The sequence below is a fragment of the Salarias fasciatus genome, chromosome 5 (genome assembly GCF_902148845.1).
Source record: "Salarias fasciatus chromosome 5, fSalaFa1.1, whole genome shotgun sequence".
NCBI lineage: Eukaryota > Metazoa > Chordata > Actinopteri > Blenniiformes > Blenniidae > Salarias > Salarias fasciatus.
The window spans coordinates 5,606,028-5,633,466 of record NC_043749.1 but is presented as its reverse complement, the minus strand read 5'-3'; the positions used below and the strand labels follow the sequence as shown (position 1 = coordinate 5,633,466).

At 41.6% G+C, this 27,439-nt stretch overlaps 1 protein-coding gene across 3 annotated transcripts in view; it reads right to left on the bottom strand.

Annotated features, from left to right (window-relative positions):
- Positions 1-4,766: 4,766 nt before the first annotated feature.
- The window catches only part of tafa1b (TAFA chemokine like family member 1b), a 119,847-nt gene continuing 97,174 nt past the window's right edge, over positions 4,767-27,439 (bottom strand). Inside the window, exons 4-6 of one of the 3 annotated variants that reach the window (XR_003931438.1) lie at positions 13,348-13,472; positions 12,104-12,195; positions 4,769-6,688 (exon numbers count right to left, since the gene is read on the bottom strand). Coding sequence is in view for 1 of the 3 variants with exons in the window: in XM_030090764.1 (XP_029946624.1) it covers positions 6,671-6,688; positions 13,348-13,472 (143 nt within the window). In the remaining 2 variants the exon portion in view is untranslated. Of the gene's footprint in view, positions 6,689-9,824; positions 10,967-12,103; positions 12,196-13,347; positions 13,473-27,439 lie in introns of those variants that run through there. The other 2 variants (XR_003931439.1, XM_030090764.1) reach the window with 2 other exon arrangements.

Genomic DNA, 27,439 nt, shown 5'->3' with positions numbered 1-27,439 from the left:
ACAACTGTCTTTTCCAGGAATGTCTGCGAGTGAAGACTCGGCTCGGATTTCACCTGCCGTGAAGGTACAATTGTGTTGAATCTAAATGAGGCGCGCCCGGCCCTCCGGGATGACTTCCTCCCGTCCTGGTCCAAAGTCCGCGTCCTTCACGTTCCCCAGCTTGCCCTTGTTCTCTCGTTTGCATCTCAAAGGAGGAGGCAGCTCATTGGCTGAGAGTGGGATTGGGAAAAGCGGGTCCATCCTGTGCCAATTAAACATTCACCTTCAACATTAACCCCGGTCAAAGATGCTGTTAACGCTCTGCTCTCTGCCCTTTCAAGCTGTACCTGCCAGGGAAACGGACAGAAACAACAGGCTGCTTTCACATGTGTTTTTCCACAAATTTGACCATGGAGCTTCAAATTAAGTCAATCTTTTTTCTTTTTTTTTTAAAAAAAATCCTGTTTTGAATTTTGGTACTTCAGACAAGTAGATAGCATCACTTTTAAATTTAGTAGAGTGAAAAGACTTCTTGAGACGTCCTTGAGGGAGAATATAATGTGCAGGAGACGGAGTCGGGTTATGAATGAGCTGAGATATTAATCATGGTCATTTTTCTGTGGAAAAAAAAGAAGAAGTTTAAACTCACTGAATTACCCCTTAGTGGAATAGTGTGAGTTCAATGAGTTGTTTTCTTTTTTTCTTTTTTTTTTTTTTTTTTTTGCTGAAGTAGGGAACATCAGAAAATCTGAACCAACTTGGAGAGTCTGTGTGATTTATCAGGACAGGAAGGTACTTTTCTTCCCCTGTCAAGATGTAGAGACAAAACAAACACACAGGAAGAGAACATGCAAACCTCATACAGAAAGCCCCCTGAGCATGGGCATGTAGCGAGGACGTTCTCACTGTCAGTGTGAACCACTACACCAGTGTACGACCCCAATCCTGTAAACACAGAAGAACGAATTGTTTTGAGGACTTTCATCTCTCATACTAGTAATGGAGTCTCAGTGGGTGGCTTCAATTCATTTCTACTTATTATTTATTCATTAATATTTGTTATTTCACATTTATTCATCAGTGTATCAATTATTAATCACATTAATATGTATTATATTAATTAATTCAGCATATTTTCCTTTTATTAAAGTGGCTTTTCAACTTGTTTTGTAAACGGCAGAGGCATTTTCATTCAGAGTCCTGGTTACAACAAATAATGTAACAAAACTATGTTAATTTTGGTAATTCTGACTGTAATAAAGCCAATGACATAACTTGCCAACAATACAATTAAATAGTGAAACGTTTATCACAACTATAATGGACAGAATTGCAGAGTTTGGATCCCCGGCCAATGAATGTTATGACTATTAAATTCACTATATCTATTTTTGATAAGTGAATTACATTATTGGCTGCAGATATTATATTTGGAAAGGATTATTTCAACTCTACTTCAATTGTGATAATTCCTTACGGTATTGACAAAATGCTTTTAGTATGATGGGTCATATATTTTTTTTCCACTCATGGCGAGTTGTTTATAAAAGTGAAAAAACACACACACAAAAAAAAAACCTTAATGGTGAGCATTATTTTATTTGTTGTAACTAAAATATTGTAAAAAAATTTTTTATTGAGGTCGGTGTAATCATAACTTCTGAAATCGTTATATATATCTCAGTTCTATTTCAAAGAAAATTTTATATCATTAATTTTTTTTTCATTCAAAATTTATTTTATGCAATTTTTGCAATTTATTTTTTGAAATCTTCGTCATAGTCCCCTGGATTAACTTTTCCTCCAAGGTGTTTAACCAGTTTGTATCAGTTGTATGAGTCATCTTAAAGGTTGACTTTTTCTTATTACGTTTACAGAATAACATCAATCGATCAGACAACTGAACACGAAGTGGACAGAGGAAAAGAAGCTGAGTGAACCTGATGACATAGCGAAACTTTTTTTTTCTTTCCTTTTTTTTAGGGGGGCAGTGTGTAGGCAAGACAAATACTCAAGTTTTCCTTTCCATCATCCAAACTTTAGATAAGTTCAGTGCAGCGTACTTACTGTGTGAGTGGGCAGGTTTGGACTGACGGCACAGAGCTTTGTCTGGCAGGCAGCCTGAAGGCCGGGCTGCTGTGGTGAACTCTTCACACAAACTCTGACAAACAACATGAAATTGAATCTCACCCATTCTAAAATGTCAATGTGGAATCTGTTCTTGTGAGCATTTCCATATATTGTACTTTTAATTCAAAAATTAAGCCTTCTGCACAATCCTCTTGAGCTATTTCAAACATATCATCATTAAATTGATAGTGGCAGCTACAGCAAATTATATAAGATTAATAAAAAAATATTTTTTTTTTGCACTTGTATGATCTGGTATTTATTTGCATATTTTCTCCCTCAGTCACCAATGTTAAGCTCATATTCTGCTCTACAATAAATTATGTCTACGTGTGCTTTAATGAAATATTTCTACTCTGCACTTTCTCATCCAGGAAAAGTAAAAACCAAGTTGAAAAAAAGGAATTTCCCCAACCACCCCCCGGGACAAGGCCCACTCCACACCTTGAACAACACAGACTTCACGGTTTCCGTCTTCTGGTTGGTCGATACGCAGGACTCCCGACATGAGATTGAGCGAAGCGTTTTCAAAGCCTGCAGGTCGATGTTGTGTGTTCTCATTCCGTTGTGGTGCTTCCACCGTGACTGCATCCCCCCCACGAAAAGGTCATGGTATTTTTTTTTTTTTTTGTACATTTCTCCATTTCTGTACAATTGTGTAAGATGTGACATGTACAGAGAGGAACTGAGAGGAAAAAAAAAAAAACAACAACACCAACAACAAATAAAGAATACACAGACGTCTCTTATATTTTCCTACTTTGAACGATACATCACTCTCTTCAGGATCCTACGCCTTTCTTTTCCCAAATCCAGCTTTTGGTCATCTGCTCCCAAGCGGCAAACAATTGAGAAAACCCGAGAGCTGACAGACGTCCGGCCACGTTGAGTCACCGCCATGAAAAATGCTCTGTGTTTAATGGGAAAGTGTGAGGTATAAAAACCCGCATGATGACATGGGCGCCCCTGGTGGGACTCGACGTGTCGCGCTCAACACTCGGCCGTACGTGGGGAACATGATGGATTTGGAGTCGCCGCGTTTTGGGTTGAAACTGGAGAGAAAATAAGGTGAGGAAGTGTTAAAGCGGCAGAGAAATAAATTATCATTATGGCAGCTGCTGACAATCATAGACTGGCAAGTCATTTGGCTGACAAGTGTGTTGGTGGTTGGCGGGCGCGTGGCACAGTGTCATGGGACTGGGACAGTGATGTATTGCGTACCCATCAGACTGTGTGCTCATTTATTACAAACAATAGCATTGCGGCAGGGAATTGGTGTGTTTCACTTTGCACTGTGTTGTTAGCGGTTTCAACTTCTACTTTTGCAAACTCAAACTGTCAAGTATTTGAATCCACCTTTAAATTTTGTCAGTAACATGAAGTCTTGTTAAAAATATTCTGTTTTTTTAATGTGTTAATCATGATAGAGCCAACATTATACCTTCTTTGTGGATTTAATCTAATAAAAGGCCGAATTTTATCCAACATAAGGCCGCCTCATATAAAATATATTATTACTTATAGAAAATGGGGCTTTGGCAATAATGCAGTACAATAGCGACCATGAAGAGCAAGTTTTAGTGTCAATAATATTCCGCAGTCCTCTTAGTTGTCCAGCTCCAGTCGGTGTTCATTGTAAAGCTGATATTCACAATGACTCATGCCCATAATGACTATAATTACAGGCTGCAAAGCCCCCACAGGTAAGGAGTGTGCCCTTTCCCTCAAATTATAGGTTGCTATTCGAAGTGATTAAAGGATATGAATGTGATAAAGTGCAAAGATGGAAGTGCTGTCACAGAGGAGCAAAGGCTCCATCTAAAAGCTCCTTAAAAGCAACCAGGCATTTAACTTGTGCTGAGGGCCAAAGTTTGGGTTTTTACTTGAGATACCCTTGGAAGTTACTAATGCAAGTTTTATAAACAACTGCACCCGGCATCCTCTGCACATGTCTGGGCTGTATGAAAAGGGTTGTCCTTGCTGTCAGGCGTTGATTAGCCGTCCGGCGTGATGCGGACATGGCTGTCTCCCGGTCTCAGCGGGAGGTCGGCAGGACTTGATGGATGTCTCTCTTTTGAGATTGCACAGCGCTGTGGAGAAAAGAGGAGGACCTGGCCCCTCTTATCTATTCATGCTGTGTTCCTTTCTGCTCTGTCTAAAACGGAGCAGGACCTCCCTCCACAGCACGACTCCATCATTTCTAGATAGAGCAAAGCAGGGCATAAAAGAGAATGAGAAAAAACACCTCTTCCATTTCTGATCCCCAAGCACCTTTTAAGTAAAAAATCCACTTAGAACTTGCATAAGTAGACACGGGGAAATCTCTTCATTTCCTGCACGAGCTTCGAATTCGAGGATAATCTTCATCGTGCGTCGACGCGGGACGTCTGTCTCACTAAGTCTGGGTACACTCTCTCAAAATGCACACAGAGGAATGGTGAAAGAGACAAATGCACACACATATACTGTCATATGTTAATTTGCAGCAACATGAAGGCACCCACACACACTTTTGTGGACAAACTCCTTCACATCGGTGAGACTGCAGGACAGTGAATCCTGTTAGATTTGAGAAAACAAAGAAAGTAACGACCCATTGAGAAGGGGGAAAAAAAAAAAAAATAACAACACGCTCGAGTTCTCTCTCTGCCTTTGCATATTCCTTCATAATTCTGGCAAGACCACTGGGAGATTGATGTGTCTGTCTTTTTCATACCTTCTGTGACTGCTCAGCGAGGAACCCGGCGCCACAGAACTCGCCAAATTCCTAAATGATAAATGCACACTACCTGGTCCGCCGGGACAAGAGACGAATCTAATATCAGCCGGGAGAGGAGGTTGATATTGAAAATCATGTGGAATTTCGCCTGGCCCGATATTGGAAATCTTTATTCTAATTGCACGGATGAATTGAATGCTCTGTTTTGATAAATCCACTCTGCCGCCAAGGGAATTGTATAAATGAAGCATCACATATTCGTTTGTGTTTGCCTGCATGTGTGTGTGTGTGTGTCTGTTTGTGTGCCTGTAAGTCATTTTCATACTCGTCCTGTGCCATTTTTGATTGCTTGTTTACTCAAGCAAAAACTCTGCTCACAATGTTAACATGTAATATAAATGGAACTCTGACAAGATCTTCCACCCACATATTACAGCGCATCAGATCGCCATAAGAGGGACATTTTTCAAAATATCAGTCACCGTATGGAGGAATGGGAGACAGCATATCAGTATAGAAAACCATTTTTATTTCTCATAAGGCTGTCCTGTAATGTACTTATATCTACTGGGGGATAACTATGTTTCTCAATTGTGACTAAGACTTTACCACTGTCATCTGGAATAAATCATCTCGCTCTCTGGTGTGCGAGACGAGGCTCTTCGTGACAAACAGTCTCGCCCATGACAACGCTCCTCAGTCGCAGGTGACGTCTGATTATGACTGGAGCTTCTCTGCACCTACTCCAAATCTGCACTGCATCTGAGTGGCGAGTTCAGGGTTTTGTTTTGTTTTTTTTTTTTTTGTCTAGTGCAGCTTTCATCTGAGAGGCAGTTCTGTACAGTGTTTTCCTCGTTTTAACAGAAAACTATGCACGTTTTTTTTTTTTTTTTTTAGCTTACCCAACAACATTGCTGCTTGACAAAAGTAAGGAGAACCTCTTTTCATAAATCATCTGATACACCGCGGAGCAGTCATATACACACTGTATTGGGACAGCATCCTCTGGATTATGTTCAAGGGCGAATCGATATTCCACCGTTGGGATTGAGCTCCAAACAGTCCTGAATGTGTTTTTCAGCTTCTTGGATCTGTCATCTCATCAGTCATGTATTTATATACTGTATGTGTACATATACACAAATTATCTTACATACAAAGAAAACAGGTGCTCATGGATTTACACTGGACATGCCCACCGATAAAAGTCAAAATGTCCGTCTTGAAGGGTGACGAAGAGGTCATGAGGTTGAAACCAGAAGCCTCTCAAAGATTCTCCATAAACTCAAAGGCTGTCAGTGGTTTGCTGGTACTAGAAATCCAGTGTTTTTCAGCCGAATCACCTCGGTAAAGCCTCAGCAAAGCCATCCGGCTCAGGTAGCCAGTCCAACACAACATAAAATAAAGGATATCAAGGTAATTTCCCTCTCTTGTGTCCTCGATTCTCTTATGTTTGTATGAGCTCCAGGCAGGCGGCAAGAATGCGTTCAAATAATGTTTTAACAACCTCTAAATGCCCCACCCCCCCACTAAGCTGTTTCAATTTTTGAAGGAGGAGACAGAGTGAGGAAAACATAGCGAGTGGGTCGGAAACTGGCCACAGCTGTGTGGAAGAGGAGAGTCACCAACATGGGGCTCATTGATCAAACAGGGGATTAGTCTGGTTTCAAATCCTTGGCACCACGCGAGCAAAGCTGTTTTATCTGGGTGGATATCCTTTCTGTGGTCCCAGGTAATCCAGTCAGTAGCCGTGGATGTAATAGTTTTAGTCCGTTCGGTGGGAAGAGAAAAAGGGTACATGAGGGGAAGAGCCTGGCTCAGCCCTGCGACGGGAGCTCGCTGTTAGGTCCTGGGATGAATCTGCAACACATAGGAGGAAGAGGAGAGGAGAGAAAACACACATACACTTAGATGGAACAAAGACACACGGGAGTGTGAGGATTAAACCCCGAGGAATCGCTCCTTCACTCGCTTCCAAAAACAAGGGGAGCTTTTTTTTTTTTTTTTTTTGAAGTGCCGACGCTCTGCGCAGCCCTGTCCTACCTCCCGCTATCAGACAGCAATGTGAGAGGAAACCTCCATGGAAATGAAGAGTGGGATTTATTGATACAGCGGAAATTACAGATAAACCTTTTTTTCTGTGTGTTTTCATGCTGTGTATGTCTGCTTCGTAAACGCACTTTGTTGTTACTGACAACTTTCTCTTAAAGCAATCTCCAAACTCCTCCTCCTTCCCTGTTCCTGCACCCTTTTCCACCTTCATTTGGACCTTCGCAGTAAGTCGGCCAATCACAGCTGTGGATTTACCTCCATTTTGATAAAATGACTTTGGCTTTGCTTAAATGGGTTCGGGGCCCCCGCTGTGGAGTCTGAGCTGTTTCTCCGTGACTCTGGTTCAGGGACTCTAATTCAGCCTCAGTTGCAGACCTGGACACATTTCAATGGTGCATTGTGCAGCCTTGAGACTGCTATTGAATGTCCTGCTTTTCAGCGTCCTGCTCGACCTGAAGCTCAATAAAAACCGTGCATGATGTCTGCAGCTGTTGGAGTTGTTGAGTTCACTGCCTTCTTTAAACCATCCGCAGAATAACAACATGCAAGTGTTTCATCACAGTTTCCACTTCTTTAACACCAGAAGTACCTGAAGTTCCTCGCCCACTGTGGGGCCAATTAGAAATCCCATAATTCTTTTCAAACTAAGACGTACAGGCGTGACATTTCCAGCAGGCTTGGCAGGTGGTAGCCAGGTGTGCAGATTTGATTATGGAGGTTTGCTGCATGGGGCTGGATAAGCTTTAGCACAGAGCTCCAATATGTTGGACATACTAGAACGCCAGCCAGGTAATTCACCCGACCTTTTTTCTGTGGGTAGACGACCGGCCACCTGTACTCACCCGCCATATTGTGGTTTATTGTGAGACTATTTGAGGAAAGAGGCTCTCAGGTTTTTCATTTAGCCACGACTCTGAGTGTGTCTGTATTCATAATGCGGCGCCGCACACTGCTGATACCGTTTGATTTGACAGAATAATTTGATGCTCTGCAGCCATAATTTTATTGGGTCAGTTATTTCATTTTGAAGTCATATTTCTTGGTATTGTTTCCTCAGTTCTCAATGAAAATCTGAGGCTCTGAATCATTCACACAAGTCAAATAGGATTAGCAGTTCTGCCCTCAGCTTTCTTGTAAAAGTGGAATTCGCCTCCCTGCTCCGCGCCGATTGTCGGCACGGCCTCAAAATCATGTATATCAGAATTATTGGATATCTGAAACACAAAAGCTTCATTATACATTTTACAACTGGAATTGACAAACCGGATTATAAACGTTTCAATGAAAACAATGAAAAGTTTTTTTGATGCTGCATACAATTAACTGTTACCAGGATGTCTGTCGCATCTGCTGCTTGAAAAAAAATAAAATTGATGTAAAGAATAATGCAATCTCATGTTATAATAGCAGCTTTGATATTTTTCATGTCAGGCATAGCTCAGCTTTTCAGCACGTTAAAACTGCAGCATAAAATCAAGTCAGTCCTGGACTGTAATTATGTACTTTCTTGTAACTAACAGATGGCTTCTGTGCAACTTCAGGATTTGTCATGGCAGTATTTATACCGCTGTATATATATTTTTTCATGCTAGTGATTCATCTGTGTCCTTAAATGTACTTGTAGCTGCTTGAGGTTAATATACTTTGCTTGATATAGTACACTGACTATCGTGCATTATCACGTTGCAATGCCAGTATTAAAACTCTCTACTGTACAGTCTTTTTTACTGAATATAAATGTACACGACGTGCATTGCAGTATAATGTGCAAATCCACCAGAATGCAGGTATATGTTGCATTTCATTCATATGTTTAAATTCTGAACAATGTGACTGTTTGCATACTCAAGTTATTAATACTTTGTCACTAAGTGATAAATGTTTCAAAGTTTTTATTGGACAAACCCAAGATATGGTAATGGCATCAGGACATGAAAATGTTTTAAATCAAATGGAAAAAGTGAGATGGGGGTTAGAATACATAAATTTCCCTCAGACAGTCTTCACTGTCCTGTTTGACGTGAATGCCTATTTTTTTTTTTTTTTTACGGATTTTATGTTTGAAATATGATTCATAACTAAAAGAAAAACCTGTGAGAAAGCTCTCCAGAGCATACAAAGCTGTAAAAACCTGTCTCAAACATCCTGCTCATTATTTTTCATAGAAAATTAAGGTCACGTGACATGATGAACCAGATGCTATAAAACCTGTCTGACAGAACCTTCCTAAAGAAGCAGCAGCGCTGGTGTATTCGCTTTACAGCCTGCCTGGCACTGTTTAGGAACCGCAGCTGTTCTTCTGTTTGCTTTAAATAGCTTTCACATTGTTCTTCTGAGTCGTGTTAGGGCGCTTTTCACCGCGAGAGAGTTGCTCTTTTCTGTCTTCCTATCATCCTTAAAGAGTAATCCTCTGGGCTCATCTGTCCGGCATTTGCATCTGTATCATCCACCTCCTGGCAACATATCAAAATTGCCTCCGCCGGAACAGGAGCAGTAACAGGTAGCAGAGCGGAGGATCGCTCTCTATCTCAGGTGCAATTCACTTGAGGTTTGTTAGTGGGAAAAGAGGGGCTCGTATGCAAATGTTGTCATTTCAACCCAATGCGAATGTGAGTGAGACTAACAGTGTCCTCTGTTCTTTGTCGTCCTCTGCAGCTGAGCGGTGCAGCAGGTAGCGGCGGATCGCTCAAGGATTTTCCGCCTGCCCCGTCTCGCTGGCAACTTAGGCGTCTGCATCCTAATTTGCGGCCCGCATTAAACTGCAATTTACCAAGACTTCAGTTAGCAAAACGACCCAAGGACAATTGCCTAAGCAAAAGAATTTAGTGCAAACACAGCCTCTCCTTTCCCCGTTTCTTGTTTAGTGCAGAACAAATCAATCATGCTGGCAGAGAAACCTCTTCAAACAGCACCCTCTAAAAACAGAAGACTCCAGACAACAAAATACATCAAGATCCATTTAATGTGACATTGACAATGGGAGAAAAAAGAAGAAAAGAAGTATAAATTAATCAGTAGCTCTTGGAATGAACTCCTTCACCCTAAACCTGTGTAAATGCGTCATAAGGATGACAATGGGGGCACTTTTGGGAATTGGGTTGCATTTTAAAGATTAAAGTCACAGACATTAACAATTTAAAAAATTAGGCAAAAATCTTTTCCCACCATTTGTGAATAATTGTCTGTCTGTCATGGTGATGACTGCATACAGGGCTGAAGGCGAAGGAGCAGTGTTGTCAGGCAGAGGTGGAACACATCATTCCCGGGTGAGGTTATGCTGTGCGTGGCATGGCCGGTTCGGGTTCATTTGGATCAACTGCAGTGCGCCTTCCCAAGATCTGACAAATTAGACGGCGATGCGTCTGCCGGCAGGTCACGTTTGCTCTCAGACTGCCTCGAAGACGGGCTGAATCCCGTCACAGAGTGTTATTTTGCTTGAAAAAGTGCGCTGTGCTCCTTTTAATAAGGGACATGCGGCTGTCCAAAAGGTGAGGGAATCTTGTTGGACTGGCTGGTGTGGAAAAGTGGAAATGATGATGAAATAAACGGACTGATCCACTTACAATCATTGCTTTGCACTCAATAATCTGAACAATTTCACGCTCAATAGTGGAAATGCTGTATTTATGCTTTAAAACAACTATAATACACAAATAACCGGTTATGTTGCAGTGTGAAATTATCACAAAACGTGGCTGAAATTTATGTAAAGTGTAATGAGGGCTGTAATAGATATCAGACTCCTGCTTTGATACGAACAACATATTTACATTCATTCCTGTACACTAACAGTGAGTTTGTCAAATGAGCATATTTGTTTTCCTCTTTAAAAAGGAGGAGAATCACTGAGAGAGAAGATTTGTATATTACAGAGTCCTTCGTTCTCCCCATCTCTCTTAAGTTGTATAATTGTTTGGAGGGAACAGAAATGGACTGATCTATTTAGCCAGTGGAGCGGGTAATGCAGATCTATGGTGGGCGAGTGTTTTGGAAGATGCTCCCCAGCCTCGCTCTCACTGTGACTTCCACAAACAAAAGGGCCTGCCTTGTCTGCTGAGACAGAGCAGCCAATGAAGGGCTCCCTCTCTGAAAGACATAAAGAAAGAAAAAAGAAGAGACATGGGTGTCAGGAAGTGGATATTGTTTGGCTTCTTACTTTCCATGCCAACGTTTTTCATGAAAGATGCCTAAGAAGTCTCTAAGACGCCTGTGTGCGTGAACGTGTACGCGTGTCCGCCTCGCCGCCTCTCGCTGACACTTTCCAGAGCAAAATATAACGCGGCAGGTGACAAATAAAGATGCTCAAACTGTATTAAAAGAAAAACACTGCGATTTTGTGAGCTTGTGACAGGACAAATACAAATGAGGCAATTTGGCCAGAGAGGCAGGTGAATGAGGAATGTTGATTAAAAAAGAGAGCGGAGTGCAGGATAAAAGGCCTTTCATGTAGCCGGTGGGCTATGCTGCGCACTGATAGCTGCGTCAACAAGACCCTCAGAGGGGGGATCGGGATATCGAGTGGCCTCTGATAAGAAGCCGCGCAACCAAAAAAGGAAAGAGGCCTGCCCGGCAGACTGGCAGACACCGACGCTCCACACACATCAAACGAGGACGTGCACGCACAACTGGGGGCGCACACAAAGAGGAGCATGTAGCATGTCACAGATTAGTGCCTAATGGGATTGGCAGACCGGTGTGGGCCACTGTAATCAAATCCGCACAGTGACCGATAGCGAAAAGCAGGACACGGAACAAAGGAGGCAATGAGAGGAGACAGCGCTGATCCTGCCATTACACACTGATCACAGACAGCAGGCTTCTGCTCAGGAGCGGACCTGGAGCGCGACTTTTTACTGTACACTATGAATGTACTGTGGGTAATACAAGTGCCACAATTTCTGCAGAAAACGTGGCAATTTACTGATTATTTATGTGCGTACCGCCTGTGCCAGGTGATAAATATTTACCGTGGGTGGCAGAGCGATCAGTATTTGTGTCACGCCTGCCTAATCATGCACAGCATGTAAACACACACTTGATTATTTCGCACAGAGTATTTGGGTTAATGGGAAGTCATTGAACATGAGTTGGTTCCACTCCTACCGCCCGACACTCAAGCAGCACTCACAGTGATGAGAGAGAGAGAGAGGGACAGAGAGAGAGAGAGAAAGAAAAAGAGAGAGACAAAAAGAAAAAAAAAAACATCTGAAGAAAAAGACTAACCTTTACAGAAGCAAGAATGCAGCTCAATTTCTGTTGACGCATCCTCTGCATTTTGCTTCCAGAAGCTAAAAAGGGGAGTATGGCTGGGTGTTCTGCAAAGAGAGGGTCAAGAAAAAAGGACACGTGTGTATTGGGTTGAAAAGCAGCTTCAGGCCTGACCTAATGGGCCCTCTTCTCTTAAGAGTTTTAATACGATACCATAGCTTTTTTTCTTTCTTTTTGTCCCTGCCGTGTGCAGAAAATTTACTGGAGGATTGAAGGCAATTATCTCTCCAAGTTTATTTGAAATTGTGCAAAGGACTGAATAAAGAATTGGAGATGCATTCTTCAAAGGGAACAAAGTACTACACCTTACCTTGGCAGGCTGGCAAGACGGCATTCGATCAACTTCTTTGGAAAATTTCTAAACCTCTCGGGGCAGAGAGGGGGCCCCTGTGAAAGCTTTATGTCTATTGGCTAGCGTATAAATCCACACAACAACCTTGGGAGGCCCCGTGTGGTCTAACCTTCACTGGCTGCTCCCTGTTTCCCTTCCATCACATTCGTCTCTGCCTCTATTCACAGTCATTGTCACCAAGCTCTAAAAAGGAAGGAGGCGGGGCGGATCAATTAAGTGAATACAAATCAGGTGATCAACCTGTCACCGCCGGCTTCGAGGACTTAACTCCCTTCATTATTTTTGCATGCCGCATTTGGAGTAAGTTTACCGAGCCGAGAGGCAGCGGGGGGAGCAGAGTGGCCGTTAACTTTATCTCTGAGAGGAGTTGAGAGGAGTGTGGCCTGAGGCAGAGCCCACCTGTTTGTTTACTGCCCACTTTATCTGCACTCTTTACTGCTATGGCCCCTTAGATCGGCTGCTCTCACCCAAAAGGACCAATCTTGTTATACAAGTAGCGCAGATGTGCCTTCTCATTAATCTCCATACGGTGGGATCTGTGCTCATTCTTCTCTTACGTTCAGGTTCTGCGCATGTTTCATGGATCGGTGTCAGCAGAAGCAGCAAAGCTTCGTTAAGGCAAAATACAAATTACTTCTATACCGCTAGTAGCAGACTCTCTTCTGAACCTGTCTGGTGAGAGTGTGCACTGGTGGAACATGCAGACATTGTTTGGACGTTTCCGTCAGAAGATGCTCGACCACACCAGAACAAGCGTATGCATGAGTGCATACTGTGTGTGTTGTGAGAATGCGTTAGTGGAAATGTGCGCGTGCAAATGGACGCTGCTGTGCGTGCGAGGTCTCACCCTTGTGGTCTTGATTTTGTTCCCAGAGGAGCACATCCATCCAGAGTTGTCGGGCAAAGTCTTACACTCTTCCCCCTCCAAACACGGCTCCATCTCACACCACCACTTCCCAATTACAATGGACGCTGCGGAGGGTGAACACAGTCATAAACAGAGGCGGTTAGTTCGTTACACGGCCACAGAGCCCCAAGTACAGAAGCTGAAAATTCACAATTTAAAAACATAAAAATGAACTGTGTTCAAAGGTAAAACCAAATGAACTTTAAATGAGCATTAAACGCCAAATAAATAATAACGACTCACAATTTAAAAACATAAGGATTACAGTGTGGAATGTGGGAGAAATCACACATGCAGAAACCTCCCACGCAAACCCATTTTATGTTCATTTCATACGCGGACACTCTTTTATGTGAGCGCGCGTACACGAGCACCCACACACCGCATTACGAGCATCTCTGGAGGAACACCCAGCCGTGTCTCTAAATGAATGTTTTTCCTCCTCTTCGGCCTCAGAGCAATTGTATCGTTGCTGCATGAGTACTTTTGCTGTTGACAATAATGTCTTGTACCAACAGAAATTAATCATTATTTTGTTTTGATATAGCTGCATAGCATGTAGGGGAGCAATCTCATTTTTTAATCAAAACTAATTGCCACTCATTAACATTGACTGAGTTCTTCCTCCAGCTATTTGACAAAAACAAATATGTTCTCATCTTCTCATCAAGATCTCCCACTCTCCTCCTTATTTTTCCAGCTACTCTGTGTGTGTGTGTGTGTGTGTGTGTTAGTTCTTGGGAAAATTCTAAAAATATAGTTGTTATGTTCGAGGTTACCAGAAAACACCTTTCATGATATGTGAGTCATCCCCGAAGAAAGCTGGGAGACATCATCCAGAGGGTAATGAAATAAATAAACAAACTGTTGTTTACTTACACTGTATGCCCTTCTAATTAACTCACCACAGTCCATATGCATTCCACCGAACCTCTTAACTCTGAGTGGTTTACTGACTCAGTAATAAAATATCCTGCTTAAAACTCTTTGCATAAAAATCCCATATAGATTTCAAATAAAGTTGTTTTTAATAATATGTATATAAAAAAGATATACAAAACGGATTTCACCAACATCGACATTCTCTCAAATATAACATGAAATACAGTGAAGATTGTGTTTGCTATGCACACATACATACATATTGCTTTATTTCTCTGGTTTCCCAGCATCTTCAACTTTGCTTCAGCTTTAATGTTGGACTACTAATTTAGAAAGGCCAAGTAACAAAAAACAAATCTACACTAAATCTGGTTAAGAGTTATGCATATGGAAGGCGCTGTATACCTTCAACCCGATCGATAACCACAGTAATCAATTATTTGCCGAGCATTTGATGAGTTCAGTTTATCTATTAAAAAAAGGTGACACATTAATACGTTTTTTCAATTTGCATTCTGTGGCCCTAATCGAGAATCTTTTCAAATAAACACAAAACAAAATATATAAACTATCTTGTTACAGATAGAGAATACTAGTCCTGTATTAGGCACTTATTTCAAAGGCTGTTGATCAAATTGTCCAATATAACTTTGTGTACCTCGTTGATTTGGATTCCAAATAGTCATTTTGTTCCTGAATTAACTATTTCACATCAGGCTTTAGTGTAAAGTAAATGCACTGCAACAAAATCTATTCTACAAACTGAATTTTTAACTTATTAAAACACATTGTTAAAAAACTCCTCATTAAGTTAGAATCAGCCACAAACAGTGGAGAACCAAAACAAATACTAAGTGAGAAAAATGGTGATTTAAGCACAACACAGGCAAAAAAATGACTTTTAGCAGTTGGGAGGAAATTATTCAAAGCCAGTTTGGCTGTGAAGGCCTTGCCGGTCTTCTCAGCAGACGCTCCTGAGCTGCACCACTTTCACACAGTTCTGTTTCCACAGGCACTTATTTGGGTTTTAGTCAGGACAGAGGCCTGAACTGCTGCAATTTGCATCTAGTTAACACAAAATACAAGAAAATCTCCACATAAGCAACAGTTTTCACTTTAGAATTGCGCTAAATTGGTTTTTTGAGTTTGTCCCTTGAATATTGCTGGATTGTTGCACAATCCAAGTGAATTGGGGCAGAATTTGCCTGGAGATTGCACGCATGTCGTAAGACACTCGCTCAGTGTTTACGAGACCTTCCCAGATGTGACTGGTGGTTGCGAGCAGCTTGTTAAAGATGTACAAATGATATGAAAGACAATTGAGAATTCAAGATCAAATAAATGAGATCTTTCATCTCTTCAGTGGAGACGTGGTCTTCAATAGTAAAACTCACAAAAGACTGTGACTGAATGAAAGTCCGACCTGGATGAAAACCAGACTCACAAGGTGAAGGCTTATTTCTTGCACTTATTGAAGCACAGAACCTGAATTGAGAATTGCAAATATTGTTAAGACATTTGGAAACTCTTTTGAAAGTTCTGTCGGTTTTGTCTCAGCCCCGTGAGGTTAGGGGTTCCTGTTTTCACTCTGCGCGCCGATATTGTCCAGTTAGACTGTCAGCCTTATTCCAGTTTGACATTTTCACTGTAGAGGAGCAGATTTTTACTGAAAATGTGCACTCTCCTTCCCACAGCTTTCCATCTCCATGTCCCACCAGCGCCATATGCATCACGCTTCCCCACCAAGCTTTATTATTTGGCTAGAATTTGGCAGGTGGAGAATGAAACTTGGTTTCTCTCAGACATAGAATGAATAAATTAAAGCACAGCAGTTTCACCACACCAGAGGATCATGTTTCTCTCAGCCTGGGAGCTTTTAGTTGCTTCAATACCTATATTTCACAGAGGAAAAGCTCCCATACAGCCACTTTGTAGTCCAGCTGAGATCGGTGAAGTGTTGCGGTGATCGATCTCTTCCTACAAGTTATGGGCTACGAAATGTGGACCGATGAAAGGAAAGGTAAACTGCAATTGGACAACTTCACAATGAGCCTGGATAAGGACGACACTCACAGAAGGCATCTTGATACCTCCTGAATACACTCCAGGGTGTCTCTGTGTTACTTCTAACTGTAGCTATGTATATTTTATCAGGTGTTTTGTTTGCTGTTAAATCCATATGTCTCAGCGGAAGCCCCTCATTTAGAGTCACAACACACACCCGCACCGCTCCTTCAAAGTCAAATTCAGTTTCATTTATTAACCATGATGTTTGAAAAAGTTTTTGTTTTTCCACTCTTCCGTCGGAGCTTTCTGACGGCAGATGGAATAACTTCAAAGCTGTTCTTTTTTCAGGTAAGTCATCTTTTCCCCAACACCCCCGCCCCTGTAGCCAGTACATTTTCTGAAATTTGCAGCTAAAGTCTGCAAAGAGCATCTCTTCTTTTATCCTGTTGACATGAGGAGGATGTGAAGGTCAAATTACTGTATAAATGCCATGAGTTAAACCAGTATCATTTCATTCTCCAAAGCATTTTTTTTCCTAAACTGTTTGGAGAGAAGAAAAAAAAAAATAAACAAAAAAAAACAACACTTTTTTTTTTGGCCTGCGGCATTTGTTGCCAAGGTTACAGACCAACCACCAATCAATTGAGAGTGTGAGCAACATGCAGTCTCTAACTGATGGGAGAAGACTGTTGAAGTGCAGTCTGTGGCAGCACAGAGTGTGCTCACACACGCACACACACACACACACACACACACACACACACACTGGACCAGCGATCACACCCCACTGCTATTCACTGAACTCTGAGTTTTTGCTACTTCCTGCTTCGCTTTTCTCTCGGTGAGCCTCAAGGATACTGAGGATGCCAGAAAGAGAGCATCCACTTGCCAGGCGCGAGGCCGCCCTTTGGCTTCCCCCAGGGCTGTTTACTTTATCCACTAATTATATGTTGGGCCATCATCCGCTGTGCTCCCTCCAGCCTTTTTTTCTCCCCCCCCCCCCCCCCCCCCCCCCGCTCACTGTCTTCTCATCCATGGGCTAAATATGCATTTTACATCTTTAATCATGTTTATACTGCGCTGTGTTTCAGGTGCAAAACCAAAACTGTGCAGGAAGTCCTTCTTAAGTGGTAAATTACGACTCGGCGAGGAGTTGTGTTTAATAAGCTCCACTGAGTGATGCTGATGTGCCGCTGCTGCCGCCACTCTGTTTAGCTCCTTTCTCTCAAATCTGGTGAGCGAGCGGAAGGACGGGGCGGGGGTGCAAAAAGTTGTTTTTTATTATACCACCAAGCGGGGAGGATTTATTTCCAGCAATATGAATTCTGAGTTCACTTGAAATTGAAAAATGGTAAAGTGGTACCTGCAAAACAAAAATCAATTCCTTTGAATGGAACCAGAAAGAAAGGTGGAAAAAAAATGGGACAGGCGGTTTGAAAACAAAAAAAAAAAAAGAAAAAAAGAATGAAGTTGAAGATTAAAATGCTGCCTCGCATGAGAGCCGCTTTGCATGAAAGTTGAATGATATTTACTGTACCTTGCAGAGGTGAATGCACCTCATCCCTCCTGCTCTGAAACACGTACACATGAAAAATAGATCATGTGTACAAGAGCACATTCTAAATAAAGGCTGGATATAATGGATCAGGGTAGTTCTTTGACAGAATTATTTATCTTTTGTCTTATTTCATCAGTTTGGCCATCACTTTTTAACACAGCATTAATAATGGTCTGCCAGACAGTTTCTCCTATTAACGTAACAGTCCGCTTTTCGTCATTGGATATTGATTTTCATCACGATTAGCAATTTTAACTGTGCAAATCATTTTTTTTAGTGGTAGGATTACTTGATAATATATAACTGATGAGTTAACCAGCGACTGGCAGAGGTGGCAAAATATCCTGAGGAGTGAAGGTCAGTAGAGACGAGACAAAATACATGTGTGTGACTGACAGGGAGGCGGGTGAGACGGCGCTTTGAACACGAGGAGACGTGAATGCATTGGGTAAAGACCAAGATGTTGAAAATGGTCTTGAGACCAAGCCTGATCTTCAGTTCTACAAGAGTAAAAAGTGATGAAAAAAAAAAAATAAATCCTTGAAACTCCTCCTAACTTTAGGAGAGTTTGTTTGTTTTTTTTTTTGTTGAAAGCTTTTTGAAAGCCTTCCCCGAGATGTTCCTTAATGCAGTTTCCTTCTTTTTTTTTTTTTTTTTTTGCTGTTGAGCTATGTGCTGTATGTGAAAGTAATGTAAATCATTCATTTTTTTTCCAACGGTGAACTTATTTGGAACACACATCAAAGACTAAGACCATGAATATTCAGCTTGGACATAAATCTAACCCATACTTCCATGCAATGTGTTTTTCATGTTCACAAACATCATCCTGCGTAGTGAGCATCAGACTTAACCTTCACTCTGCAAAAAAAAAGCTGTTTTCCTTAAGACAGTTATTTTTTTCCCCATTAATTTTTTGCAGAAGGAAAGCTTCTTTGCTCACTCTTTAAATCTAATTTCACATCCTTCAGGCACGATAGAGAAGCCTGAAACCTCCAGTGCACAGGGAGAATAGACTGGGCTGTAATTACAATTCAATTAAGTAGGAGAAAACACCATTTTTAAAGAATGCTGAACAAGGTATTTCAGTGTAACACAGTATTATTTGATTTTTAATGTCTAACACGTGTCGGTGACTGAGTCCTCAAGGGTGTGAATATGAGTGTGTGGCTCCAGGGTGTGTCCTGCCTTCATACAGTCATCTAGTCTTCGATAGAGCGGTGAGTGTTCAGAAACAACAAAACAACTTAACTGACGTCCCTTGCGTCTTGCAGTAATACAGAAGGCTGCTTTATGACAGTATCCTACAGACAGAAGTGTGAAAACTGAATTCATGAGCATCTGGGATTTTTTTTTTTAAATAAATAGAGTATATTCTGAAAATGTTTCACTATATTACTCGAGCAATGTAACATTTTGCTTATGCATATCCTTATGCATGTGTGTATATCTATGGACGCATGTACAAGTGTGTGTGTGTACGTGTGTGCACATTACGGCTGATGAGCCGATTCTGATTTCTCCAACAATTTTCAACCGTGCTTCATTTGTTGTTCAGCCTTCTGCTCTGAAAATGATTGCACATTTAATTAGGCAAAGCTTGAACGTTCAACCAAACCATTTCAAAACAGGAAAGGAAAAAAAAAATGCTGTCAAATGTAATCAGTAAACTGGGGGACTTTCATATTGCTGTCTATTTGTGAAAACATTTTTCTCATTCAACTGTAGTGACTTGCCTTTAATGGCAATTATAAATGTTCAGCTTAAAAAAGTAAACTGTACAAGTGCTTATCTGTTAAACTCATCAGGTAGAAGGTGGAAACAACAACAACACAAAAACAAAAACAAAAACCAAGTAGGTTTTTTTTTAGCTGCATTAGATATACGGTGACTCTACACAATGGGTTGCTGTGTCTTCATCACAACCCTAATTAATATTGTGGCAGCGACTCGTCTCATTCCTGAAGTGAAACCTGAATGAGCAGTGACTATAAAACACAGTTACAATATTAATCCTCACATTCAATCTCTGCCTTCATTATCTTTATTACTTCATTTGAAAGACTTATGAAGTCAGTCTGAAAACTTGCTATGACCTATATTTTCTGGCAATTACAGAAAAAAAAAAAAACCCAGCAGAGTGAGTTAAATCTCAGGGAAACGCCGACATGTTCACGGCTGTTGTGGGACCAGGACGTCTGGCTTTGACCTTGACCACTGGAGAGGAGCCATCTCCGGGCTGGGATCCATGCATCACTCTCTGGTGACCGCTGACCTCCAGCAGTCGTTTTACTTAACTACTCCCCGTGCCGTCGTCAGCACGGAGGGTATAACCTCTGTTCCGACATCAGCAAACTTTACTCCTCCGTGTCTGAAACGGAGAGGGGGGGGGGGCTTACAGTGGACCGTTGTCCCGAATCTCCCTTTGAGCTGAATTTTCACACCCATCTGTAGACGAGATGAAGGTCCTTGATGTGATTTAAAGCACCGGCACCAATTAACACAACTCTCTCATGTTAGCACAAAGTAGCTGCTGCAGGCTGTCAAAGATGACAGATGGGCTCGGCTTAATCAACAAACAAGGACTGGAGAAAATGTTTGATTCAAGATGTTAGCCATGTAGCAGGCAGGAGTCTTTATCTTTGATGGACAAACAACTGAGAGGAGGACTTGAATTGATTGAAAAACATGAAGCGATGGACCTTTTTACAAGTGCATCTGTCAGATCGGCGGCGAGCGGGTTTTGTGATGGATTGAACTCGCTGACACGTCCCTGCCAGGTAGCGGGATGTTTGAACACCTTGACGAATGAGAAGGAGAATTGATTTCTGTCTGTGTCAAAATGCGGCGACGTGTCTGTGGGCTCAATGAATACTTCATGTTTTTGGTATGGTGTTTGCTTTTTTTTCTTTTTTTTTTTTATTGTCAACTTAGAGCGGCCACACGGTGCTTGAAGCACTTTATATGAATCACAGAAAAACAACAGCTTCGCCGTGGTGTCAGCGGCTCTGTGTATGTTTTCTGATGAGATGACTCACTTAAATCACCACCAGTGAAGATCTGGACCTGAAAGGAATGCAACTTCAAATTCTGACATTAACCTCTTCACAGTGGCTTCTCTGCGCCTTTCAACCGAGCACAGAGCGGACAGGACAACAGCCTCGGTAGACGAGGACCGATTATACCGAACAGCATCAGGAAGTGTCTCATAAGTACTTAAAAACCAGCAAAGTGTTTTAAGTTATAAGTTTAAAACCAACGTGTTTTGTATGATTATGTTGTTATGGTTATGCATTTTAAGGAGGACGTTCTCTCGATGGGTGCTATCTGATGATGCAGTTCCCGGGTGATCCTCTAATCTCGCGATGAGTCCCTCCTCCGCTGAGACTCAGCAGCTGAAGAATTCGGTCGGGAATGGCAAAGCTCCACTCATGAGGACGCGACTCGGCGCACTGCTGCCACAGCCGGTGTGACATGGAGGCAACAACAAGTTCGTTATGAACTGCAGACACTCCTTCGTGGCAATTTTCACAAACAGGTTTATCACAGTATAGTTTACTTACTTCTCATGGATTATTCGGCAAGTAGCTCAAAAGTTGTAGGATTGTTTTGCAGTTGCAGATAGATCCCTCTTTTTATTCTGAGTACACTTGGTTAATTTAGCGAAAGCGATGTGCTTATTTTCAAGTTTCTAACAGTTCAAAATACGACCATTATATTATCAAGACTTCAGCTAACCTTTAGGCAGCTAAAACAAGCTTTTCATTCACGGTCTCACCTACGAACTCCTGCCCATTTTCCATTTTCTTCTGATTGGCCTGTTTTCCTTAAAACAGCACTGAGCCTGTTGACTTGCAGCATTGATTGCTCTTAATTTGCCTGACTGTACTTCCTGTGGCTGCTGGGCCTGGAGCGAATGACCGTACGAGGAACTGTTCTTGTGCAAATCAGGATCATAATATGCAATTGACTGAGCTTTCTGCTTATACAGTGACATTTGGAGTTAACCTCTGCAGCCTACTCTACATTCTGGTGATGTTTAGTTTAAATAGTGCCTGTAATGCTATCAATGTGACTGAAAAATACAGAGACCCAATGCTTTATAAAATATATGACAGTGAAATAAATTTTAATCCTCTTCTCAACCAACTTCAAGGTAAAAACGATAACTTTATGAATGAGTATTTTTCACAAATATTGTACAAAATCTCAATTCATAGTAACAAACAAAACAAAAAAACCAAACAAAAAGAAGCCAAAAATGGCAAAGTTTTAAATCTTTAATGATATGCTCATAAAGCCATCTCTAACTAATTATTCATCTTGTGGGAAACACTGATTTTGTAGTTTGCAACCCTCCAAATATTCAAAATGAACACAAAAAGCCAAATAAATGAACAATTCCTCTTTCTTATAACAGTGTAAACGAAAAGACGCTGTACTCGTGTTCCTCATTTACAAAGCGGGGAATGCAGTGAAGTGGTTGGTTAAGAAAAAGAAGAAACCGTCGGTCTTAATGAGACGTAGGGATGAGGGCAAGCTCTGTGCAACAGCAGTGGAGTGCTGGAAGGGGTCACACGAGCGAGGAGCAAATAAAGCAAGCGTATAATTACAGCGGGATTGAGATGTGGACCCCTGACCCCGAGGTCAACTTGGGAGAGTCATTATTCTGCGTTAATCTTTGGCCCTTTCAGAAAACACAGAGCTGGGGTTTGATTAGCCCGTCAGAGAATATTGTTTAGCTTTCTAATCACACGGCCTTTCTGAATTGCTGAATTTGTAATGGATGCGATGGAAACCGCAGATTTAAAGGAGATTGTCTCTGTGTGTATTTCATGTTGGTATTTTCAGCAGTGGTCTGAAATTGAGTGCTGAAAAAAGGGGTTTTGAACTTGTATGACCTCAGTTTTAATGGGATGAAACTGGATTTAATAGTCACCCCTTTAAAAAGACAGATGGACTGAATAACAAAGCTGAAGCAGCAGACTGGACTCTAGCATGGCAACTTATGAGACAACTGTTTTACAGCATTTCAACTTTGTATTTGATGTCATGGTTCCTTATTGAGCTTTTTAAAGTGTACTGATGTTATTTGTTCGGTGTCTGGTGTGAGGTTGCATATGCCTATTAAAGCTCTCAACACTCACACGCCGTCCCACCAGGTAGTCAAATCCAGTCACGGGGATGACCCTACAAATTCTCCAAACTGAAAATAACATTTACTGTAATGTATCACTTTTTTTAAATGTTTTTTTTTTACTCTAATTAGTGGGAACTGTCGTATTCTGATAAGAACACAGTATCAAACCAAACACTGAGACCAGAGCTGATACATCAGCGATGCAGCAGCGAGAACTCCCTCCCTTATTGATGAAGAGGCATTAGCATCAGAGCCATACTGCGAGGGTTCATTTGCAGCATTTTGTAGCCTTCAGCATTAATATATTTACAAATTGAGGACATGGTTTATTGACATTCACTAGATTGACATTGTTAAAGACGGCGTGTTGTTAAATTGCTCTCGTCCCCCTGAAACATTTTCAATTCCTTCAGGTTTTTCAAAATAATATACTGCATTGAATGTAAACTTTTTGTCCTAAAACTTGCATTGAATTATTATTTTGCTATTTATTATTTATTAAAAGGACTTACTCAAGAATTAACTGGGCTGTATATAGACCGTCCTTGGACTGAAATGGCTGGATTTCAGTGAATGTATGACAGCTACAAGAAGCAGCGAGAAAAACAGAAAGAGACACATTTCCGCGCACAAACACAAAATCTTAATATGATAAGATAATGTTCATTCCAGGGTGTTTATCTGTCAGTGCTACGGATACATTCTGACATCTTCCATGTTGCTATCAGGCGGTTAAAACTGAGTTCAGGATTAATGCTGCATGACATTAAACAGCAGCTATTGTGTACAGGAATAGTAACAAGTATTTGGTGTCATTAAAATGCACGTGTTAATAATTTCATTATAGTTGTCAGTCACTAATAATCCAGTAATTCACAACTCTTAATTTTTCTAATGTGGAAAAAACAAAGTGTTTCTTTCGCCCACCTGGTGACACTTTCTACAGATATATTTCTTTACTTCTCTGAGATAAGTGCAGACATCTGACTCCACCGTCATAAACAGACACAACATGTGAAGTTGCTTAAAGAATAAGAACGAGGCGCCTGCAGAAGAAACAAACCTAAGGGGACCGTCCGCCTCCAGCTGAGGGCCACGTCCTCACCTCGCGGGTTAAAGGTCAGATTCTAATCACGTCGTCGGTGCTGGGAAGGCGCAGTGGGACGTTGCGCTCGGATGGAGAAGGAGTCATTATTTTCCAGTTCTCCAAAGAGAAAAACATCTCATCCAACACAGGAGGATTGTACTGTTTTGTTAGCGAGTGTGTTTGTCAGTGGGAGAAAAGAGCTGTTGTTTTCCTTCTGTTGTCGAGTAGAACGTGGTCCTTCTGTCCAGCCCCTCGGGCAGGATCTGCAGCAGGTTTGCAATCAGCCAATCACATACAGCAGCAGAAGGGTCTGGAACGATATAAGAACTTTACCAGAGCTGCAGTGTTATGACTAGAAAGACGGATGCTCACTTAAGTGTTCTGGACTTTGATATCCCTGACTAGATCTACTTTTAGACATGGCTCCTATTAGCGGGGTGGCCGTACATCTTCTTCTGCTCACATATGTCCTCCTTTCAGGTCATTAAATTGTGTCCCGGGGATTTTATGAAATTCCCTAATATTTCCAGGTTTCGCTCGGCTTATTCTACGGAGCATTAATGCTGTAATACCAACAGACAGTACATTTCAGGGATCCGGTGTGGTTGACTGAAACGTTCCTGTTACTCATGGTGTCACGAGGTAACACAAAGAATGCCGGAACAAGACAATAGCAACAAAGGAACGACAATAGATGCCAATAAAATAACAGAAATACAGAACTGTGAAATATAACTTTGCTAAATTTTGGAGTAAATTCCTAGGATGCAGTGTCCCATAATCCTTTGTGCTGTCCCCGTCAGACATGCTCTGATAGAAGATGCCGAAGTGTGAATGCACTTTTACAGACAAGCTGCAGGAAAAAAAATAACCCCTCTTTTCAGTGTGAAAATGAATGACAGGAAACTTCCGAGAAAGATCAGCTCTTCAGCAAAACGTGCATAGACAGACAGAAAGACGAAGGGAACTGGAGGGAAAAGGAAATGAGGAAATGCCGCCTCTCATTTTCTTTGTATTTAAGCATGTTGAGAGGTATTAGCAATTCGTGTTTACATCATAGGAAATTTTCACTTCCAACAGAAATAGAACATGACCCAGCCTTAATGAACTGATCTCTCTCTGGCGTACGTCTGGAGTTCTGACTCCACTCCTAATGTCTGACCAATCCTGTACGTACGGGAACCGCTACACTTACTGCCCCCCTTCGCCTCACCACTGGATGCATCTGCAATGTACCATGACAACCTGTCATGCTCTGCTATACGCGCCTGCAGCCAGACAGAAGGGTTCATTCCCCATCGATGATCAGCAGTGAGCCGGCATCTGCGTGCGTCTCTTGCTGGAGGAGTTTAGTGCTAGCAGCTACATGGCAACACAAACATTACCATGCGAGCGTATTAGGGCATCGGCATGCATGTGTCGAGTAAATGAGCGCGTATGCATGTGTGTGCATGTCCAAACTGTGGCCGAGGAGCTTACACGTCTCATATACTGGGATAAACGCAGCGGTGCGGGGATGAGCGCCTAATCTGAGTGCATGTGATTGGTCCGGCGAGGGGAGATATGAGCGTTTGACTTGTTAAAAGGGATGTTCTTCACTTGGAGCCTCGTTGGCCCTGACATAACTGGGACGTAATTCTCCTTGTCAAAGCTAATAATCAATTCCCACTCTGAGGATAATCTGACAGCAGACCCCCGCCGAGCATGACGCCGGCTGTCGTCACATCCCTGGACATTAATAACCACCAAAACAGTTACCAGTAGCAACTCAACTCACCCCATGTGGCCTGTCTGCACAAGTCAGTAAACACTCGACAATGAGGCAGATCTTCCCCGTGCGCTTTGATGCTGGAGTTTGATGCTAATGACCAATAATACAGCACATCGGGGAGACCGCCTGCTTCTGCAAATTTGGCTAAAAGATAAAGAAGTGCTCATTCCTCCAGGCTCCGAATGCACGTCCAAAGCAAATGACCTCTGAAGATCTACTTTTGATTTGTTACATCAGAGCAATGGCTATTCCTCTTTTTTTTTTTTTTTTCTGTGGGTACATAACCTATGTATGGTACAGTGGCAGCAGGTGTCCCCCAGGGGGTGTTGCGATGAGCCGGGCTGCGGCATCGTTCCTCATCTGGACGGTACATTAATAACGCGAGGACCTGGGGAGAAAGCTCCATCTGGGCCAGGCTGGTGCACCGCTGAGGGGACAGACCACTGACTCCACAAGTCTATAATCCCTCACAGAGTGCAGAGGAAGCCGTGGGGCTCCGTTTACAAAACACACAAACTTTCAGGTGTGGCTCTTCATGTGGGAGGCTGAGAAGCTGCATTACTGTGCTTGACAAGATCCTTCGCTCGAGTTTGAATTTAAAATACTTCTAGTGACACAAACATGTTGTGTTAGTTGTCTTAATCCCTACGGATGAGAACTTTAGAGAGTCAACCACGGTGTACAGTTCTTGGTGCAAAGCAAAAAGTAACTGCAGTGAAATGAATTCAATTTTTTTTGGGCTCAATAACTGAAGTGAAATAAACTTTAAAGCAAAACTTTCACTTTTAAATCATCTGAATTCTGTTAACAGTAGCATTAGCTTTAAAACTTTGACACTTATTTTATAGCTTTCAAATTGTCCTCATCACCTTTATTATATTATTCCTAAAAGTTTGCGAAACGAGGGTGTCAAACATATGGACGTCTTCATTATGTATTCTCTTTGCCACAGCAAAAACTTGAGATTCAAATTTAAATGTTATTACGCCAATATTTCACAGATTCCACCCCCTCAAAATTAAACTGGGCTGTTTGTGATCACTGAACTAAAATGTGTTTACCCTCCTGATTTGCAAAGTGTGTATGGGCCTCTAACATTTCAGGTCGCTGCAGTGGATCATGTGACAAAGATGAGTTTCACACAGGATGATATTCAAGAAGTAGTTTAAAAACCAAACTCAGAATGTCACAGTTGCTACATGTTGTAACAAACCTCTGCCTTCAGTCTTTATTACATATGGGAAAAAAAAGACTAAGTTGAAAGCTTTAAAAAGACTGAAATAATTTTGAAGAATTACGTTGAGAAAATAATTTATTTTTCCTTGAAACCTGCATTAAACAAGATACATTCTAATATGCGGGCCAATACTCCAATAATGATTCAACTTTTGAATCCATGGTGACATATACAGTATATTGTTTGTTTTAACAAAGCACAGTGCTGTTTTGTGTGTATGCATACACCCAATTAAAAGAAAAAAAATACTTTATTACATTTTAAAATCTGATTTTACCTGTGATTCATTATTTGTGCTTTTACATGGTTGTCAATAGAAAATGAGCGAATTCTTCCTCTTCTGTCCATTC